The sequence below is a fragment of the Monodelphis domestica genome, chromosome 2 (genome assembly GCF_027887165.1).
Source record: "Monodelphis domestica isolate mMonDom1 chromosome 2, mMonDom1.pri, whole genome shotgun sequence".
NCBI lineage: Eukaryota > Metazoa > Chordata > Mammalia > Didelphimorphia > Didelphidae > Monodelphis > Monodelphis domestica.
The window spans coordinates 213,981,793-213,997,989 of record NC_077228.1 but is presented as its reverse complement, the minus strand read 5'-3'; the positions used below and the strand labels follow the sequence as shown (position 1 = coordinate 213,997,989).

The 16,197-nt window shown below is 38.3% G+C and overlaps 1 protein-coding gene across 1 annotated transcript in view; it reads left to right on the top strand.

Moving 5' to 3' along the window:
- The first annotated feature begins 4,959 nt into the window (after positions 1-4,959).
- Positions 4,960-16,197, top strand: part of RAB37 (RAB37, member RAS oncogene family) — a 99,325-nt gene continuing 88,087 nt past the window's right edge. Inside the window, exon 1 of the mRNA XM_007482691.3 lies at positions 4,960-5,513. Coding sequence (XP_007482753.1) covers positions 5,439-5,513 — 75 coding nt within the window. The 5' untranslated portion in view covers positions 4,960-5,438. The remainder of the gene's footprint in view (positions 5,514-16,197) is intronic.

Sequence of the window (16,197 nt, the reverse complement as noted above, 5' to 3'; positions counted from 1 at the left end):
CTAACAATTGGCTGTTCTAGCTCCCCTGTCCCTGAGAAATGATGAAAGATCAGACCAGGGAATGACACTTCCTTTTTACACAAAAATCTAGTCCTTTTTTGTCTCTTATAGTATGGCAAATTCCTGAAATCCTGGCTTATAACAAATAAGTGCAATATTACTGCATTTTTGTCCTACAGATTTGTGGAACAGAAATTTACATTAATTGGACCCTAATACAAGGGCCTATTATGAATTTATTCTTGTTTCACTCAGAAATTTTATATATATACTTTTTATATTTTGATTCTGATTTTGAATTTTTTATTTCTCCCAAAGTTTAATTTTTTCTTCTATTTATTTTTTTTATGGTTTGGGTTTTTTTATTGTAATAATTGACTCACACGTCCCCATAACTCAACCATGTATCCTGAGTTGATCCAGGTATTGGTGAACACCCTCTTCAGAGGAGATTGTATTGTATTTTCATTAAAATCCACAATTTAAAATTTTGTTTGAGAAAATTTTCAGGAAAAGAAGTTTGTTAACTCCTTGAATCCAGAGAAGAAACCATTTGTAGAAAGATGCCTACAGAAACCTACACTGCATCAAAAAGATCCAGAATGAACTTTGGGGTGCAGTTAATTGAACTGAAGGGGGCTGAACATTTATTTTGAAAGTATACTCTTATGCCAAAGGGGACTGCCCCCGAATTGTTTTTTTGTCAATGAGCCTAGCATTTTGCTTTTTCTCTCTTCTATTTCCCTATTATCTCTAACTATTGTAGTTTCCTTTTAAATGGTGAAATATTGTATACACCTGTAGTTAGAAGATTTTAGAGGTACAAGTTAATTATGTCAAATGAACAATTGAGGAGAGTAGTCTCCCAAATGATCACAGTGGGGATTGTAAAGATGGGATTAACTCTTCCCTGCCTATTTTTAGATTTAATAACCAGAAACGTATACACCCCACTTACACTTGAGAGGGGGAGATCTGTGACCCACGTGTGCAAAAGTGGGTAACAAATCAGAAATAAATGACTGCCCCCGGGCAGTCCCTAAGTAAAACTATAGACTATAATTTGTCTATGTAAAAAGTAGAGGAAGACATAGGAAGTGATGCAAAGAAGTATCTTTAAAGGGAGTTGCAACTTTCTGTGAAGGAGCTCTTCATTCTTTTGGAGTTCTGAGTTTGAGTTGGAGGCTGATAAAGAATCTACTTACTAGAACTGAGACCTTGGACTTGGTGAGACTGTTCTTAAATCTTTCCCTTTGAACTACCACGTGAGCGAGTAAAAAAGATTTGACTCCTTTCCTGGATTTTCTGAAGGCACTATGCCTCAGGAAAGGCCTCCCCTCTTGAGAGAGGCTTCATGACTGAAACCCTTGCTTTATTCATCCCTGGGCCCTGGCTTGAGGCTAAGGCCCCTCTGACTGAGGACTAATTAGCCCTTCCTGGGTTGAGGCAGAGGCCAGAGAGAAATATTTAGTGTGTTAGGTTAGATATCTTACCCTATCCTCTCTCTGATTTTCTTATTTTCATTCTTTCTATGTTTTATGAATAAATTGTTTTAAAAAATCATTTGGAATTAATTAAATTCCTGGCGACCATACTCTGATAAATTCAGTCCAACCATAATTTTACCACCTACAGTCTGGCCCTTACAATGGGAATGACTGACCATCCTTTCCCCATACTTCATTGGAAGACTTGGTATTAAATAATTCCATTTGGGTTTGAAACAGTTTGACACTGAAGAAAGAGAAGAGGAAAAGACACTTGGCACTGTTACTGGAGTATCTGTAAATAAGTACTACTTTTGATGAGGGTGAGGAAAATGATGTTGTTCAGTTCCTAAAGAGTGAGAGGGGTGTAGGTATCAATCTGGTGGAGCTCACAAACTGCCAATGGTCTCATCCCCTGTAGCAAGTGAGATAATATGTGTAAAGGGCTAAATAAATGCTAGCTGGTAGTAGAATGGAATAAGCATTTATATGGTACCTACTATGTGCCTGGCACTGTGCTAAGTACTTTTTACTTGATCTTTTTAACTTTACTAAGTTCTTTAGTAAGTGCTTTTTACTCTTATCTTTTACAACAACTCGTTGAGATAGGTGCTGTTATTATCCTCATTTTACAGATGAGGAAGCTGAAGCAGACAGAGACAGTGACTTGCCCAGTAATATATCTAGCTGTAAATGTGGAGGAGGATTTAAATTCTCATTTCATTAATTAACTAAATCCTCATTTAAATTCTTCACTCATAGGTAAGTTGAAGGATATATTCAAAAAGGAGGTTCTTCATATTTACATATCACCAAGAATCTAAAAGGGAATTTATGCAATATGAGTGGAAATAAACTCTGTGTTCTTAGATCCTATTTCACCTCTGTGTCAAGGGGTTTATCTTCAATACATCAGCTACCATAGTTGAGTTTACTACTAATTTTGATGGAGGACAGCTATGCCTCTTCAAAGACAAAATTACGTCAAAAAAGCTCCACCTTGAATGACTTAGGGAATATCTTCTCATGATTTAGATTCCAGAAAGAAAGCAAGGGAGCCACATTACAAAAAGCACATTTGAAGCCCACGGAAAAACTAATAACAAATGGAACAACAAACAAAACCATTCTCTTTATAAAGATAATGGTATAGGGGCAGCTGGGTAGCTCAGTGGATTGAGAGCCAAGCCCAGAGACAGGAGATCCTGGGTTCAAATCTGGTCTCAGATACTTCCTAGCTGTGTGACCCTGGGCAAGTTGGTTGACCCCCATTGCCTAGCCCTTACCACTCTTCTGCCTTAGAACCAATACACAGTATTGATTCTAAGATGAAAGATAAGGGCTTAAAAAATATAAAATAAAGATAAAGGTATAATAATAGCAAAAGGTCTAGAGGAAGTTCCCTAAGAGTATGGAATGTATTCTCTGTAAGGACACACACACACACACACACACACACACAAATGCAGTGATGAGAAAATATAAACAGGGTGCAATCTACATTGTTGAAAGAATTGTCTTGAGCAATGAAATCAAAGATCCACTGAAGTATTATCATCAAGAAAACATAAATTTAAAGTGAAATTATCATAAAATAAGCTACAATCTTGACTTGGTCCTGACAAAAAAAAAGTATGATGTAGTGTAGGAAAAGCACATTTGAAAAGTAAGAACAATGTATTTAGCATTGTCCAAGGAAAGAAAATGCTCTGATTTTTAGATGACTGGTCCAAGTTGTTTAGAAAGATCCTTAGAGAACAAAATGATTACAAGAGCTTAATAGAACATCTAACTTTGTTTAATATAATCTCAAGTTTAAACTTTGCATAATTTAATTCTATTCTTCCCAAGCAATCTGCACTGAGTGAATTTGGTCTTCTGGGGAAACCAGGAAGGAATATCCAGTACTGATCATGTTATCTGGCCCATGGTAAGTGAATTAATTGGTGTTCTGGTTACAATGTCCTGTAAACAAATCCCCCAGAGTCTGCCTAACTCCAGAGAATTGATAAAATCAAGTTTTTGAGTCTACAGAGCTAATGACCAGCCTGTTTCTATGAAGACAGTACTGAGGTGTAGACATTTCTATAAAGCCCATCTTGAAAAAACCAGACTAGCCTCTTTTCTGACTACCTAACTATAAAACCACATTAGCAAAAAGCAAGATAGTCACTGGGGAGAGAGTGATAATTTAAGGTAGGATATTTTTCTAGGCTTATTAAAGGTCTCTTGCATATTACAAATTTATTCAAAATTTATTACAAGGCAGCATGACATAGTTGATAGAGACTAACATTAGTGTCAGGACAGATCTGAGTTCTACTTCCAACACATACTAATTGTGTGACTATGGACCAGCCAGTATTTTAACCCCTAAGTACTCCTGGCTGCTTCCTAGGAATATAAATTCTCTTTGAGGTGCCATTCAGGTTTGTAGAGGAAATTTACACATATCAGGAATCTCCCACATTAACAAAATCATAAATCCAGATCAACTCCTCCCACAGCCTCACCAGCCCCCCCCCCATGCATTAAGAAACCACTATGTGCAAGGGTGCAATAGTAACACTCACCTTTAATACTCAATTTCTCACTTGATTCCATTAAATTGTCAGAACCAGAAGTATTATCATCTCCATTTTACAGATGAGGAAACTGAAGCTTATGATTTTTTTCAAATTGCTATCAGTCACTTGCTTACTAAGTGAAAGAAGCTGGATTAGAACTTGGACAGTCTTCTGTTTATCAAGCCAGTTCTTTTTCTGCCACATCTAGCTGCCTCTCCAAGATAGCAGCTTATACGATTTAGATTTAAAAGGAACCTCAGAGATTCAAAAGTTCATAAGACTTCACACTAAAAAAAGACCCTAGATGTCAACTAATACAGTTGAGGAAACTAAGGTTCAGGGAAGCTAAATATTTCTCCCAAAGTCCCATAAGTATCGGGTATCAAACCTGGATTGAACCTAGCCTCTTAACTTTCAAATTCAGTCCGGTGTAATTTTTTTTTTGGGGGGGGGTTGTTCTTTGTTGGTTTTTTGTTTGTTTGTTTCACTCTAACATATGGGGACTTATCTTGTAGGGCAAGTGAAGGTTGGATACTAAATTACATGGAGGAAACTCCAGGGACTCCATCAGAAGGCCACTGATCATTGCCACTAAATAACCCCCGAACGTTTCTAGTAGGGGGTGGAGGTGACGGAGAACGAGACTGAGTTTCAGATCAATGAGTTTTAATTTTCAAAAGTTCAGAGAAAGTAGTCCTGAACTCCCGGATTCCCGGTTCCAAGCACGCTTTAGGGACAGGAGAGATAGATTCAGGGATAGAAAGGGGAGCAGCACTAACGCAGAACTATTTCTGTAAATGTACAGGAAAAACTGAAAAAGAGCGCCTCTGACGAAGGACTATAGAAGAAATAGGAACTGGCCGTGCCAGAACCGCAACGCCCTGGGTCTGGATCCTGCCGCAGAGCCTCTAGAGTCTGACTCCGCCAAATAAGCAGGCAGCACTGAGTTGCAGCGCAAGGAGCCTCAGCTGAGAGGCTGGGCGGAAACCCAGTATCCTGGCAACTTCGCAGCAGCCAGCCCTTGACCTAGGCAGAATCTCTCCAGAGCCCCTGAAACCTGCTCTGGGTCAGGGAGTTGTCCCAGGTACCAGAGTCGTTGGGCACTGTCCTTGGTACTGAAGCAACATCAGTTCAGTGGGGTCCTCTGCCGCCTGCTCTGCACTGCGTAGCTACTGCCTTTCTTGGAGATCCATCTATTGCTGAAACCGGATGCAGACTGGTCCTGAGAGCTGTGACCTGGAGTCGGCAGGATCCTGAGTAGGGGCTTAGCCCCGTGTCTTTATCTCTGCAGTGTAATACAGAAAGGGAGCTGACGCAGAGCACTTGAGTGAACAGCTAGTCCAGTATTGGGAGGGATCAAAGAGGAGAAACTCTGAGCCCGGGCATGGACCTGCCCAGAGCTGACTCCTACAAAGGAGGAGCAGGAATCCCGGGTTACAACGAGGAACTGCTACATAAGGTAAGATTTCACTCAACCCGATATAGAGGGGAACGGGAAATCGATTAACCAATTCTTTGTGTTCCCGTGGAGTTTCTTCTAAGAAACCCAGCCAGTCTTTGGGGCCGCATATTGAGGAGAGAAAAGCTGAGGGAAGTAGCTTTTCTATTGAAGCAGGAATGCATCTCCGGCCTCTCGTCTTGATTCATACACTTAAATAAGTTCTTTCTTTTACCTCTCTTTTTCTTTCGCTTCCTATTTGGTCACCGTATCTGAACTTCTGTGTACCGCTAAAAACTTTTCCCTTCTCATGGTGGCTGCTGCTGTGACCGAATTTCTCCTTCCCAATGCCTTTCCAGCAGAGAACCCTGTTTAGCTCCCTCAGCAGTCTCGAGGTCTGGGTACCTAGCTTTCTTGGCTGCAGTTAGAATCAGGCATAGACATGGGAGAGTCAGGACAGAACTCTATTTGCAAACAAGACTGCCAGAAGGGCTTTGGCCGGGTGCCACTGAGCTCCACATACTCTCTCTCGGGGAGTCTCAGGAAAGAGTTGGCTAGTCCCAAAACCCCAACATTGCTTGGAATTTAGAGGTTATCTGGTTCACCCCTCCACTAGTCTTGCACAACAGGAAATTTAAGCCAAAAGAGGAGAAAAAATGCCTGAATCTTTATCCAGTGCTTTCCTCACTGCATTCCAGGTTCTTACCTTAGTTTCATAACATTTCCCCAGGACCTCTCCTTTCCACCTGTATGACTTTTATCTCATATCATTTATTTCTGTTCTCATATTTTCTCCCTAAACTGAAATTACTTGAGATCAGGAAGCTCTTTCCTATCTTTGTATCCTCTAAAGTAGGAGGACCTAAGATTTGACCAACAATCTAAATATTTTCTCAGAAGAATTATTCTTTTAAAGAAATGACATCCCCCTTGTTATATTTTTAAAGACTAGCAAGCTACCTATATGTCTATTTCCTGGGATGGTTTTTCTTTAATTTGATTTGTCCATGTGCCTTTCCTTTTTTTTTTTTAATGCTGTGATTTGTACATAGGCCCTTGAAAATACCTTTTAAAAAACCTTTACCTTCTGTCTTAGAATCAGTACAACTATTGGTTACATTACAGAAGAGCAATAATTGGGATTAAGTGACTTGCCTAGGGTCACCCAACTAGGAAGTTTCTGAGATCATATTTGAACCCAGGACCACTAGGCCTGATTCTCTTTCTATGAAGCCAGCTGCCCCAACAAATGCCTTTAACATTAGATTGAATTGCCAGTCCCAATTTTCTGAACCTTTAGACCCAAGTTAAAGTGATTATAAGGCTCAAGAAGCAGACTTCTTTCTGAACAGTACTCTTTAATTGAGCTCCAAAACTGTTTTCATTCATAAGAATCCAGTACTGGTTCACCTTGACTTAGCCTTCAGCATCCCTTCTCCATCAGTTTTCTGTCTCACCCCTCAATATCAACATCTTGTGTGTTCCCTGAAAGGCTATACATAGTCCAGTTCTTTAATTTTCTACAACCAAAAGTTTGCTGTATTTTCTAGACCCCAAAGAGAGGAGAAAGCTGTAGTCTGATCCATAAGTTTCAAAAATCCAAGGGACATCTTAAGTTGTGATTATCTTGCACGCAGAAAGATAAACTTGCACTGAAAAGTTTTTAAGTCAACTCGGGTTGGGGAAGACTTCATTAGTTCAATGGGAATTCAGTCCCTTGAGTGGAAACAGAAATGAAATCTTTGGGGATGGATACCTAATAGACATAGAATGTTTATGAACAAGAAAAAAAATATGAGCCCATATACAAACACACATGCAAATCAAGTTAAAGAAAATTATCCCAGCAAATGAATGTAGATGTTTCCAGGCTTTAAAAAAAATCTAGCAAAGGAAATATCATCTACTTGAAAGAAAAATTCTTCTAAGACATAATATGTGGGTTGTTGTTCAGAACTTAGCCTTTTCAGCTATGGTTACTCTCCCAGGAAATGCAACATATAGTTAGACAACTTCCATTCCCCTTCAATTTAGTAACCTTCATAGCCCAAAACCTACAGATAAATAAATAAATAAATGTTTCTTGAATATGTGTTTAAATACCCTGCAGGAATTGTGCTAAGCAACTGAGGATACAAAGACAAAAGTGAAACAATGCCTACTTTCAAAGAGCTTACATTTTAATGGGGGAGACAATAAATGCATATATATGTACATATATATGCATATATATATACATAGCATAAATGTAAAATAAATAAATGCAAATAAATACAAAGCAGTTAAATACAAGGTAGCCTGGGAGGGAAGACATTATCTTAAGGTATAGCTATATCTTAAAGGAAAATAAGGAGTCTGACTAGGAACTAAGGAGGGGGGGTGCATTCCCAGCATTTGGAATGACTAGTGACATGATGAAGAGCTGGAAGATGGAGCATCAGGTGTGAGAAATAGGTGAGTCCAGTTTAACTGGATTTCAGAGTATAGGAGGAAGAGTAACGTCTAATAAGCCTTGAGAAATGGGTTGGTGTCATCTTGCACAGGGCTTTAAAAGCTAAAAAGAGGAGGGCAGCTAAGATTGAGAGACAGGCCTAGAGATGGGAAGTCTGAGTTCAAATATGGCCTCAGACATTTCTTAGTTGGGGGATCCTGGGCAAGGCACTTAACCCCCATTACCTAGACCTTACCACTCTTCTGCCTTGGAACCAACACATAGTATTGATTCTAAGACAGAAGGTAAGGATTGGTTTGTTTTTTAAAAAGCTAAAAAGAAGGAGCAACTAGGTGGCTCAGTGGATTGAGAGTCAGGCCTAGAGATGGGAGGTCCTAGGTTCAATTCTGGCCTCAGATACTTCCTAGCTGTGTGACTCAGGGCAACTCACTTGACCCACATTGCCTAGCCCTTACCAGTCTTATATGCCTTGGAACCAACATGTAGTATTGATTCTAAGACAAGGTAAGGGTTTGGAAAAAAAAAAGCTAAAAAGAGAAGTTTATCTCTTACTCTAAAGCCAACAGGAAGTCACTGGAGTTGATTGGAGTAGGGAGTCACCTAGTCAGATCTGCACTTAATGAGAATTACTTTCACAGTAGTATGTAGGATGAACTGGAGTAATGAAAGATTTAAAGCAAAGAGACCAATTAGGCAACCACTGCAATATTCTCAGTAACCAGTCAAAGTTGACAAGCATTTATTAAGCACCTACTAAGTTCTATGGACTTACTAAAAGCTGGAGAGGTGAGGAAAGCCTGAACTAAAATGGTAGTTGTGTTAATGGAGAGAAGGGGTTGGAGTTGTAAGATTAAAAATTAATATCCAAACACTCCAAGTATATATTTTATAAGATTTATTAACAATCACTTGAAGTAGAGGAAAGTAATAGCCTCAATAATTAAATAGATGGGTAAAATAAGGGTTCAAAACTAAATATATATATAACAAAATAATAGTTTTATTAAACTAAAGGGAGAAGGGAAAGGGTTTAGGGAATAGCTAATTTTAACCACAAATCAGAGATTAAGCCCTTATAACTTCCTATAACTATTCTAAACTTATCAAATTGTTAATTAGGGAGGGTTTGGTAGGAGCAAGAACAAGGCCAAGGTAGATCTCACACAACTAGAGTTCTTTTTTTGGGTCAAGCAGCAGTCTCAGTAGTGTTAAAATTAATTGTGATTGGACTCTGAAATATATTAATTATGTGGTTGCCAAGGATTTAATTTCTAAATCCCAAAATAAATTACTAAAGTAAATGGAATTTATAGTAGTTTATTTATAATATTTACAATAGAAGGAAGATATTAAGGAATGAGAGAGAGAGAAAAAACTCTGGCTTCTTATACCAGTTAGAATCTCTAAGCCCCAGCCAGGGGAAAAGAGTCTCAAGAAGGTGGGTCTTACCTGGAAGCTTCATGCCTCCAGAAAGGCAGGGTCACTAAGTTAGCTTTTCACTCACCAACAGTGACAGTCTAGCAGAAGTCTGGGTGTCAGTCTTCCAGTCACTCCTCCATCCTTCACTCCAACCTGGGTGACTGACTGTCCTCTTCAGTCTTTTTTTCCCTCTATTTAAATACCTTTCTCTCATGTGTCACCTCCTCTAAATTTTCATGTCTACCAATCACAGCAGATGATATTCTCCAGGACTGCCCATTCTTTAGTTCTCACCTTCTTTGGCTAGATTTTCTCCAGGACTGTCCATTCTTTAGTTCTCACCTTCTCTGGTTAGATTATATATTTTTGGGTTACTTAGCACCTCTTTTATTAAGTTCACCTTTTGTAGTTACTTAACACCTTTTTGTAGTTAAAATCTAAAAATAGATTGTAGCTTACAATTTTATCTTCACAATAAAGAAAGAGCTAAGAATCTTCATTGTTACAATCAGGAGATAGCTAAATCCAATCTTCACAGTAGGAAGTTACCAGCAGCTCTGTTGAATATCCACTCCTCAGCAGCAGCAGCTGGGATAGGCAGAGTCTCCAGAGAGCCCATAGAAGAGAGAATCACTGGTTCTCTGGGTCCACCCCAGAATAACCAGACAGACAACCCTCTGGGCTCTCTCCTGACTGTTAGGGAAAAGCAACAGTCTCTCTCCTGACTGTTAGGGAAAAGCAACAGTCTCTCTTCTCCAACATTCTGGAATCCTCCTTGCTCTCCAGGCTTCCTGGTTTGCCTTGCATGACTTCCTGGTTTTCAGGATTTCTTGTTCCTGGTAAAATCCCTTACAACAGTTAAAAGCAGTTTCCAAGACTGTGAAAGCAGGAGAAGAGCGAGAGAGGGCAGAGTTACAGAAATTTTTATCTACAAAATATAAGGATGAAACATGGGGACAAAAGGGGAATGCTGGAAAATGTAGTTCAAGGGTACAAAATTCTGATTACATAGGGGAGACTCTCCCCAAAGGATCATTTAACCATAACCAATTTATAACTCTAAAGATTTTTTAATTAAAGGCATATACAATATTGCAGTTTCTAAGGGGAAATTATGAAAATTTGGGAATAAGAGGAAAATAAAAGAGAAAACGAACAAAACCAATGATTGCTACATTGATAAAAAAAACAATTTGGGGGAAGTTCCCTTTGGCATAAGAATGTACATTCAAAATAAATGCATTCAACCCCCCACAGTTCAAATCACCATATCCAAAACTTCACTCTGGATCTTTTGGTGCAGTGTATGGTTTCTGCAGGCATCTTCATGGCAGCTTCAAAAACAGTTCACTTTCTAGATCCAGGGAGGTAGCAAGTTTCTTATCCTAAAATTACTCTCAAGAGAATTTAAACTTTGCATTATAGGATAATAATATAATCCCCACTGAGGAGGATATTGACAAACACAGGGATCACTCAGGGATACATGGCTGAGTTATGAGGCATTTAAATCATTTGCCAAAAGAAAATAAAAAATATCAAAAAAATCTAAATAAAAGACAAAAAATTACTTCTGGATGAAATATAAAATATTAAAGTCTTATATGTAAAAATTTTTAAGTAAGGAAAAATAAGCCTATAACAGGTCCTTGAATCAGGACCTGATTAAAGTGATTTATGTGCTACAAGCCTATAGTAGCAATTATGCACTTACCCAATCAGCAGCCAGGGTTGTAGAAAATTACCACACTATGAAAGAAAGAAAACAACTAGACTTTAGCAGCAAATGGGAAATAGCATTTCCTGGTATGATTTTACCTTTTTTTTTGAAGGATAGGGGAGCCAGAATGGCAGCCAAACTTCTGTACCTGGTAGAATATGGCATGGGGAAGACCTGTGTCTGATATATGTCAAACAGCCACAACCTTGAACCTCAAACAAGTTCAAGTCCAATGTATTGGTGCAGAACCTCATCAATCCCACTGAGATTGGATGGATCTCTTTGACCTTGTGCTCGTTGGCATTACACACGTTAACTTTGTGCTTCCTGGGCACTGTGCAGAGGCTCTTTTGTGATCCCTTCTCCTGGAGTCAGACACAAATCATTAATAAAAGTCCCATAATATTTAACAATCAATGGCACTGTTTCCATAGTCTAAAGCTTTTGGTTATACATTGACATTAGGTCTAATGGACATTTTAAATTTACCCTAGTGCAAAATAAAAATAAAATAAAATAACCTTAATATTGGTAGCATGTGCTTCAAGTACAAAAAAAAAGAGAAAAAATAAAACTCAAATACTGTATTGCATATACAAGGGAAAAGAATTTTAAAAAGTTTTTTTTTAATCAAAAATACATAGCATACAATCAGTGACACCCTGTGTCAGTCCAGGAGAGGTATAATACAAAGGTTTCTCACCCAAAAATGAGATCCATTTCCTGTTTAACTTGGCCATGATACACAGTGTGAATGCAAATGATTTTCACCAAGTAACAGCTTTATAAAACAGTAGTATAACAGGAAATGCACATTCAAAGAAATACCAAAATCATAATAGCCCAGTTAATGACAAGAGCAAACAAACTTGCTATTATTAGGATTCATATAAGTTACTGTATGACTTTTTAAAAAATCTTTTAAGCTCATAGATACTTGCCACAAGTTCTACAAATCTAGCCAATCTTTCAACCTTGGCTGAGAATATTTTTTACAAAGTCTATTACTGCCATCATTTCAAAATTTGGCAAGAGAAACCAGAAAAATCTCTGTGCTGCTGCTGAAAACCTTTTGGGTCTAAAATGTCACCAAGAGGCACTAGCTCAGTAGATTGATAGCCAGACCTAGAGTCAGGAGGTCCTAGGTTCAAATCTGCCCTCAGACACTTCCCAGCTGTGTGAACCAATACACAGTATTGGTTCCAAGACAGAAGGTAAGTGTTTAAAAAAATTAAATGAAAAAAAAATAAAATGTCACCAAGAATTTATATCATTCTGGTAGATGGGTAGAGTAAGCTGAAGAGTTACAAATCTAAAAACCCATTCAGAAGCTACTAGGCTTCCCGGGAAAATCCTTCCCACCTCTCAGGATGAGATTATAACCTATCACAGGGTAACCAAGACCCTTTTGTGAAACCTCCCTCCCTCTGGTATGAGACTGTAAGTGTAAAAGACCTGTATCCAATATGTCCCATCCATTTCAATGTGGAGCTGAGGACTAAATATTGAAAATCACTTCATATGTCTCTTCCATTACATTTTTAATAAATGCAGAGATGGGGAAATACAACAGTGCTATTGCATGTCACTTCAACTACAAATGGGTCCTTACCTCTTGTTACAAACAACTGAAGGGCAAGCAAATGATCAGTCAGAGATACTAGTGCTATTAAATATCTAAAACTCATGTCTAAAGACCAATTAAAATCAATTGAGATAATTAGCTCATTAAGTTCTCCAAAGGTTGTATACAGATTGTAACCAATTTGATGGGAGTCAATCCATCATCATCTATGTGACAATTAAAAGCTGTTAAGGCAACATGTGACCTCAATGAATCTGTTGATGAACCCAGCATCCATAAGGACCTATGGTTTTGCCACTGAAAAGATTTTTGCAAGTTGTATATGGACTTTTACAATTGTATATTGCCTAGTACAATCATAAGGGAAAGGTACAAATAAAGACAATGTAACAGAACATATAGCTAATAGCCAAAACATAGTAGCTGAAAATGATCCAGTGTAACAGAATGGTATAGATTAGATTAAAATGTGAACATTAAAAAAATGAATTTTAAAGCAAACACTCAGCAAATATAATGAAATACAGGACACAGGTATTAAATTCAAGAATCCTTTTCTCCAATTCCAATATCACTATTAGGAGGGAAACAAAACTGAGAGTTAACATCAATAAAACAATGGAGTCTGAAAAGTCTTAAAATTCACCTCCAGATCTCTTTAAGGTTCCTTCCCTTCCCCAGAATCATTATCCATTTAGATTCCATTGGTCACACTTCTAGGGTTCCCCACACCTGCACTGAGCATAGTATGGACAAATCCCATATTGAGTGTGTTGCAGAGACTGGGCAGGCCAAAATGGCAAGGGGGTGTAGGAAGATGAATCTTATCTCTGAATCACAGGATTACTCAAGCTAATTGCAAGGTACACCCAGGAATAGAAGAAAAGAAGGAAGTCTAGGGAGGAAAGGAAGATTTTAAAAGGCAAGTGAATGAATTCACTTTTGGATATGTTGCATTTAAGGTCTTTCCATGAAATCCAGTTTCAGATGTCCAATAGTCAAGTTGTAAGTATGACTGAATCTCAAAGGAGGTGGAGGGAGGGGGGACTGATATATAGAGATCTAAAAGTCATCTGTATAGAGATGATAGTTAAACCCATGGGAGCTGATGAGGTTACTAAGAGAGTATAGAGAGAAAGGAAAAGGATCTAGAAAAGGATCTAGGCAGAACTTTGGGGAACACAAATAAGAAGCATGGTAAGGATGATGAGCCAACAAAAGAGGTACTATGAAATCTTTCTTAAAGTCTACTTAAACAATAATAATGATAATCATGACTATTATTATAACTCATGTTTATTCTTGTCTATATAGTCCTGCTTAAAGAGTAATACTAACAACAGAACAGAACAACAGAACAAAAGAACTAACAACAGAATACTAACTAACAGCCCTGCAAATCCAGAAGGTCAGAACTTCCTTTCCCATGGAAAAGTCCCACATATAAATTTATAAAACTCTTTTTTTTAACCCTTATCTTCCATCTTGGAATCAATACTGGGTATTGGTTCCTAGGCAGAAGAGTGGTAAGGGCTAGGCAATGAGGGTCAAGTGACTTGCCCAGGGTCACACAGCTAGGAAGTGTCCGAGGTCAGAGTTGAACCTAGGACCTCCTATCTCTAGGCCTGACTCTCAATCCACTGAGCTACCCAGCTTCCCCCTTACAAAAGTCTTAGAGATTAAGCCCTTTTTTGTTGATAAGAAAGAGGAATAGGAAAGCCATGTTATAAAACCCAGATAGGAGAGAGTATCCAGGAAGAGAGGGTGGCCACTCATGTCAAATGAAGCATAGAGGTTGAGAAAGATGAAGAATGAAAATGCAAATATAATGTGACAATTAAGAGATCATTGGTACCTTTGGAAAAAGCAATTTCAATTGAATGATGAAGACAGAAGTCAAATTACAAAGTGTTGAGGAGTGAGAGGAGAGGAAGTAGAGGCCACATGTGTAAGTACTTTTTTTAGGACTTTGGTTGAGAAAAGGAAAAAAGATATATAATGAAAGCATCAAGGAATAGTTAAGTTATAGTGATTTGTTTGTTTGTTTGTTTTTTGGATGGGGATAGTCTTATTAAAGTCATTAGGAAAGAAACCAGTAGATAGGAAGAGATTGAAGACAGGGGAAAGGAGGAGTTTGATTCAGGAAGTAAACTACTGGAGAAAATGGAAGGTAATAGGACTAAGTCTACATGTAACGAGGTTGATCTTCATAAATAAAAGAGCTTTTTTCCTAATGTTCCTCAAAAAAAAAATGTAACCATACAAGTCCAGGATGATTGATGTTTCCGCACCTAGATTGTGCTTCTTTGAGGACAGGAATTATTTTCTACATCCTATGAGGTGCCTAAATGTATAGGTGCCCAAGAAGTCCTTGGTGATTAATTGATTTGAATAGAATTTGACATAGGAAGTGGGCTTTTCCCATAAATATATGGATAGGAAGGAGGTTCTGTTTGTTCATTTGTCATGGCATCCATATCATCATACCAAGGAGTATTCTCAGAAATCAGCCAAACTAAATCACTTTCCATCATATTCAATAGACGCTTGTGTAAATATTACACTGCCTTACATAAAAGGATAAAGTAATTTTGGGGAAAGAGTAACTGCTATATATACACAGAATCAGAAAGGCAAATAAACACAAAGTCTCATAGAGATATACCCAGAGGGATTTATGCACACGTATGGTACATGCTCCTATACAAGCAGCATGAATATCTATTGTAAAGTCATGATCCTAACTTCCTAACATCATGTCTCACTTCCTTTGCGGACGTATTACAACCTGGCTATCTCAGAATTTCATAGGTTGGCAATAAAGTTTTAAATCTGTTAAAAGTTATTACTACTATTATTATCTAATATTTCCATGCTTCTACTTATATAATATTAGTGATAATGTAACAGAGCTCCAAATGCTGAGTTGCAAACTCTGAGCTCCTGAGCACTTGAACATACAAAGCTTCTTCCAGGTCTGGAAGCATCCATCCCAGGATTAATTTTGCTCACCCTTGCTCAGGAAAAGAAACACAAAGCAGAAAGTCAACCAGAGTCTTAAGGTTCAGCCTTTGTTTAACCTAAATAAACCCAAGTAATGGTTGTCATATGCTCATAGCATCTAAGGCTCACTGGGGAGAGGGGATGATGGCATCCCTCCTGCCCCCAAAAGAAATCTAATGTAGAGTTGTCCTAAGCCACACATTCAGGAGACAAAAAGAAGACTGTATTAGTTAGTAGAAGCTGACTGCCCCCTTTAAAGTCTACAAGTGGGAAGTTCTTCCTGCTCTTTGGCTAATCTTCTTTGAAGCTTCTCCTTCCTACCATCATGGGCCAAAGGGAGGAAGTGGCATATAGAAATGAATTTGAAGGAGTGGCTAAGTAGCTCAGTGAAAAGAGAGCCAGGCCTAGAGATGGGAGGTCCTGGGTTCAAGTATGGCCACAGATACTTTATAACTGTGTGACCCTAGGCAAGTCATTTAACCCCAATTGCCTAGCCCTCTTCTGCCTTGGAACTGATACTTATTAA